Here is a 6,410-nt window from a genome sequence, read left to right as displayed (position 1 = left end):
AGAAGAACTTTTCCAGTGCATCAATACCAACATGCCGCGGTTTACGTAACAAGTCAAACTGTTCCATTCTCTACTCCACACTATTTGCATTGTCGCAGTGAATGTGGGTGTAAGCAAGACAACCACATTGATGCTGAAGAGAGATTTTACGCATGGATGATCGAGTATTTATCTTCCATACATGCATCGACGTCTCATCGGTTCGCAGCCCAATGGTCAGACTTTGCAGTGCACTTGTCCTTTCGAATGTATCCGAATGTGACTGTACTTTAGCTTGAGGCTAATAAGGTCAATGTTACAGTAATCTGGACAAAAAAGCATCCAAGTTTGTTGTGTAACAGCAACAAGGGCAAACACATTTTCACAAATCACCAAGAATGCAGCTGTGTCCAAACACGATCAGATCCCATTCAAGGTGTGCGGATCGATCTCGGCAGTATGCTCCTCGACAATCAGAATTAGTCAACGCCACGCCAAGAAATGACATGACCCGAAGTTAAGAGACGGTTCCTTTGTTTCTTTTATTCGACCCACACTGAACGAAACCTCACCGGCCGCTGCTGTTGTTGTTGCTGCAGCAGACCGACCGGACACAATGAGTGTGTGTTTGTGACCTCTCGCTCGCTCGAATGCGTCCATGTCCTTTCTACCCTCAGCCCACATCTGACGGCTTCATTCTGTCCGTCGCCTCGTCATCGGCATCTCACGAACTCGTCGCTCTGGGTTATTTCAGGTCATGGGTCAGTGCTGTCCGGGTCTCTGTTGACAAAAGCACTTTTGGAGTCCCTTCAGTCTGGTTGCCTAAATGTCGTTGCGTACATGACAGACGGTCGGCTCAATCTATCTTTGGATGAGGTCAACCCATGTAACAGACAAAGGAAACATGGGAAGTGGGATAGAGGTTAAACGGAATGGCGTGGAAACGTCCATACTGTGGCCTAACTGGGTAACGAACTGCGGATGTGATGTACTCCTGTGTTAAGAAAAGTTGCGCGTCAGTGACAGAAAGTTTCACATGTTGCAACGTAGAAATCCTTCTTCGCCTTTGTAATAGCCATTTATTCGTTCATCTGGTTGACGGGACTGTCTCAAGGACACCATCAAGGTGAAATGCCCAATAGCAGGACTGAATATGGCAATATATGGACGTATGAGGCACGTGAGTCGAATACCGTTCTAAATAGAATCACGTGAATTGCGTTGGCAGCCGGATTGCGAGAGACCATTGTCCGAACGAAACCAGTGCTTTGGAACAAATCTTACCAATCCACTCAACAGTTTCCCAGATAGGGACCATTCACAGAAAGAGCCAGGATGTTCCCTTCCAGTGTTGCGTCTTTTTCGGGGAACTACTGCACCGAAAAGGGTTAGCACAGAACAGAATTGTCCGAGGAAGATCAAACAACGCATTTTCGGCCATTGGTTGACAGTCTACACACAGCTGAATCCTGAACTATTCCATTTATGGCTTACTAAGTGGATGCATTTTTCCACAAAAAGAGGTAAATATCGCAAATTCATCTAGTACGTCCGAAGAAGCCACTTGGGAGAGAAATAATTCCAACGATTCGAGAAATACACTCATTTGCAAATCCATTTGGTTTTCATGAGAGACTCAAGTAGAACATAAGGTTGGTGAAAACTCGGGGACTACTTTTACCTGATGAGCCCCAAGAAGGGCGAAACCGGTCGTGGGCTTTCGAATAGTTTTCAGCAACCTTATGAGTAGTTTCCTTCATGGAAATTCTAAAGATTTTTGTGCTTCTCAATGGACGACAAACTAATGATTAAATGAAAATTCATAAACAAAGAGCCAGTGTTGCTACAGGATGCCAGTCTGAGGAAAATTGCCAAAAAATATTAAAGGTCGTCTCAAAAACATTGATTCATGTTGCTTCTCTGAATAAAAGTACTTCTCTAACCTTAGTAAAGCAAGTTGATAAAGGGTTTCACAAAGTAGCAATCGAGGTGATCAAACTGAGTCGGTCCTTTAGCTAAGACATCTGTTTAGAAGTGATTGACTGACAGGTAGGTGGGTTAGCTTAGATAAGAAAGTGTGTAATGTAATGTAGACGAGAATTATTCGAATTATTCGAATTTCCATCCACTTAGTTTCAGGTTCATCGTAGAAAACACGCTAGTGACTTAGGCAAATCAGCTGTGATCCAATAGGCGAATCAATGTGGAATGCTGGTGAATTTGTGCGAGATAAGGCCATGTCTTCAGCAACTTAGCTCGCAAACACCCACCATGCGGCACGCGGATGTTCGTGGGGTGTTGTCACGCCACAGACTTCTGCCCCTTCATCCACACTCAGGGAACATAGGGTCATCGATGTTGATGAACTCCCTCCAGTAGCTCATTGACGGTTCTACTCATTCAAACGCAACTGAAGCTTGAGGTCGTATTTGTGCGGCACATTTGGTTGCAGAAAATCACAGATGGGAATTTCAATCGAATCTTATCCGAGTCTCTGGTCGATACCATCCGAACTTTTCGCATGTGTGACTGCATCCATTTACTTGAATTCCTGTTGGAAACTCACCTAAGCTGTCTACGGCTTCAGCTTCCATATATGAACACAACGCGATTAAGGATAATTCTATCAAATGATAGCTAGAACAACACTGACGACTGCATTGGTAACTGTTTCGTTCGAAATGAGGGTATCTTCACGCAAGAGAAACGAACTCGCCAGTTTCTCAATACTCTCTGAAAATTTCGACTCGTTTTTCTTTTACTGTGCATAATGTACAATTTTCATCCGAGTTTCGGGGCGGCGGATTTCAGTTTGGTCAGCTCAAATTTTGCCTTGGCTACACTTTGATGCGAGTTACCCGCATAGCGGGTTGAGTAGTATCACCAGGCGACGCCACATGTTTGTAACTCGTGGATACGAGAGTCTCGTTATCCATGAGACGGAGATTGAAGAAGACGGAGTTTCTCATAGAGGACACGTGACGTAACAGTTTGCATCAAACTTTTGTGGAAATCAAGGAGTGGATGAAGTCTTACAAGTACAGCGAAATACACTCATTTGCACTCGCCTGGAAACCAGCTGAATCTCCCGTATGATGTTTCTAAGCGACAAGGGCAAAACCGGTTGTGGACTGTCGAAGAGTTTTCAGTAACCTCATGAGTAATGTATTGAGCCACACACAATCATCCACGTACTGACCGGAACTACATCTAATGAACTACGGATAATAACTTCCGTATCAGTAGAAGCCTGCATTCATTTATAGACAGCATTATCTTGAATTCTATTCGGCACCCGTATCCTAGTTTCACCAAGTGAATTCGGTCACATTGGAGAGTTGGTCGTACCGCAGAAACAGAAGTTTGACTGGCCGTACACAGCCACCCACTCTTGCAGGAGGGGGGGCAGTGTAAGTACTGAGGCACCAGACCCAGTATGACGGACACTTTGTACCTGATGTGCGAGTCTTGACTGTGCTAGCGCACACTGCGCCTTGAAGAGCATTCACCATTGTTTGTCCTTTCTTTGGTTGTTGGTCTTTAGACACGTTTTCCCATACAAAAATCCTTACATACTTTGGGATTCACCTCATCAGACTGGCACTGTCCTTGGCATGATTTCGAATGAGACGTTTCTCTCTTTTCCCCCATATTATCCTGTTACTCTTTCGCATTCATAGCTTGCATTCGCTTTTTATGTTTGTGACCATGCTCTTCAAAAATAAATGATAATATGCTAAGAGAATACTGTGTCAGTATTGTTTCAAGTGACTAAAGCTGGCCCTGTTGTTCTTGATATGAACGAAGGTGACGAACAAAGTTCTTCGCCAATGAACCAAAAAATACACGACACATCAGAGAAATCAGGTGTACAATTAGACCAACACACGGGTACAGAAGAGGCAAATACCATCTGGTAATGGGGTGAACCACTTGACATTGTGACCAATTGACCCTCTTCCTCCTTTTGCTGGTGAATTCCAGTGGTACACTTGAGTTCTGACGAGTAGCGCATAAATTTCTGATTCGTCAGCCAAGAGGGTCAGCCGATGAAAAGAGCTTCGTCCGCTACTTTCGCTTCTAGCATTCATCAAGACTGTCCTGAACATTTTCACCGTTGATCACAGCGTTGGATTAGGGGAACGAATCACCACCACACCATCAGTGAAATTTACTTCGTTCGTTGCTATGACTTCATTTGTCAAGATTTTCACTATCGGAGTAACCAGGTGAATCATTGACTCGGATGAGGGCAAACTCCCTGGTCACTTTTCCACCGCGCCTTGAACGTGGAATGAGGGCACTGAATCTCACCTTAGTCGGATGACTGAGACAATATGACCGCCTCATGATTTAATCGGTTCACTTATATGGGAAAAGTTTCCATCAGAGGCCCAAAACTAGAAATGTTTTGCTTTAAAAGAGAAGTCTCTTTACCACTGTGGATTTGACCCCGGGTTCTGACCTTTGGGTGACACTTTAATGATATTACACATCGGGTTCAAACTCTGTATATTGTTGTTTTGTTATGTTACTGTTGTAAACGGTGAGTAAACGTGAAGACCGTCTTCAGTCGAGAATGGCCATCTTCATTTCGACTGCACTCCAGCCAGTTGGGGCGCTCACAAAGCTAGCTGTCATAAGGCCCTCCGCAAGCCGAGTTTTCTCCTTCAGATCTAAATAGCCTTCAAGGTCTAGCGCTGCGGCACATTTGGCTCCGCGCGAACCAGCTTTGGTTGTCCAGTGGACCTCCACTGGTGCTGTCATTGTTGACCGACAAATCCGTCCATTCTATGGAGGCATACAGACAATCATACAACAGCTTAGTTATTCAGTTTGCTCGACGTATCATCCAGACACCAGGTTCACACAGAGTCACAATTCGTGGCTTAAAAGGATTAGAATTGGCCTCAAGACGAGAATACGCTCACCCAGGACGAGTACGATAAAGGTCGGGAGCAAATCAGGGCTTGGTGTGTTCTACCTAGAATTAGCGTCTGATTAGGTCTGAGCAGACAAACCCGCGTCTTTTCTGTTGACCGGAAGCACTACTCATATGATCCGAACGACTCACTTCACCCTTCTTGAGATTCATCAACTGGATGCATTACTCAATTTTCCGTCAACCTTATGTCCAACGTGTACACCACGTTCACATGCAATTGGTGAACTACACTCAGCTGCAAATCAAGCTGGTGTTGACCGATGACTCCGCTGAACTTGCTGTCTGTATCGTGAACGGGAGACTCAGCTGGGATTCAAATAGGTCTAATATGTTAGCACAAATTTTATCTGTAAACGAGTGAGTTACGCCAACCCATGTCATCTTGCGTGATAGCCATGCAACGAAATAGAGCAAATTACTACACATAGCCGGGAAGTGAACCATGAATTTGCAGGCCTCCTTAGCTTTTTTGTGGCTCAGCTGTTCTTATTCTGACGTCTTGTTCAAGCTGACAACCGGTTCGTGTCCCGATACCCACCACACACTTTGTTTTGCTAGCAGAGGCAGAATGTATACCTTCACTTTTTATAATGGCTCATGACGTTAGTTATGAGCATTTGCAATGTTAGGAAGTTGCTCGTATTCATGCTTCTTATGAGCAAGATAGAATATGGTTGTGAACCGATGGAAGGCATTGTTTAAACCTAGGTACCGAATACCCATGTAGTACATTGTGTCGCAAAAGTTCTTTTCCATTCCCCACAAGCTGTTTCTCAAAGGTATTTCGTAATTTAAACGCCTATGTTGACAAGTCTTTACCCAAGAATCGAATTCCAGGTCGTGCTAAACTAAAGCTGTTCAGAATACGAGCAGAAAGATTATGAGCAGACATGACATTCACAACACCCCTCCTCCTTTTATTACAAACACGACAAGTCAAGGTTTTCCACTCACGTTACAGGTATTCGCTGCACAATCAGATAAGACCCAATCCATCGAAGTTTCTACACGAACGTCGTATAAACCATGTTTGACCTCGAAAACTAAAAGACTGTGAGTGTATTTCGCTAATTTCGTGCATAAGGTCGACGGAAAGTCGGGTACTGCCCCTACCTGATGAGCTCCAAGAAGGACGAAACCGGTTGTGGACTGTCGAAGAATTTTCAACAACCTTATGAGTAGTGCATTACGTCTACAAGCGGTACTTCTTGGGTTTTGAATTCCGGTGGAACACGTTGGACGCGGGAGACTTTGGTAAGTTTACCTGGTCCAATCGGCACAAGTGGTTTCGTAGAAAACGGGAAACTCCTGTTCACCTCATCAAGCAGCTGACTCATCAGCTGACCTTCAATCATAATTCTGATGACTTATTTGCAGATTATTACTTTCTTTTTGGAGAACAGCTCCCATGCTGGCTGGCTGAAAAAGCTGTACTTACGCAAGACAGGCTCCCATGACCTAGCTATTTTTAATGCTGTTGTTGTCC

At 44.4% G+C, this 6,410-nt stretch overlaps 1 protein-coding gene across 1 annotated transcript; it reads right to left on the bottom strand.

Moving 5' to 3' along the window:
* Positions 1–462: 462 nt before the first annotated feature.
* T265_00407 (hypothetical protein) lies at positions 463–663 on the bottom strand (the record flags this gene model as incomplete). The annotated part of the gene is made up of 1 exon (XM_009164180.1): positions 463–663. The coding sequence occupies one exon, from the start codon at positions 661–663 to the stop codon at positions 463–465; it is 201 nt and encodes a 66-aa protein (XP_009162444.1).
* Between the last annotated feature and the right edge of the window lie 5,747 nt (positions 664–6,410).

This window comes from Opisthorchis viverrini (genome assembly GCF_000715545.1).
Source record: "Opisthorchis viverrini unplaced genomic scaffold opera_v5_4, whole genome shotgun sequence".
Taxonomy (NCBI): Eukaryota; Metazoa; Platyhelminthes; class Trematoda; order Opisthorchiida; family Opisthorchiidae; genus Opisthorchis; species Opisthorchis viverrini.
This window is presented reverse-complemented; position numbering and strand designations above follow the sequence as displayed.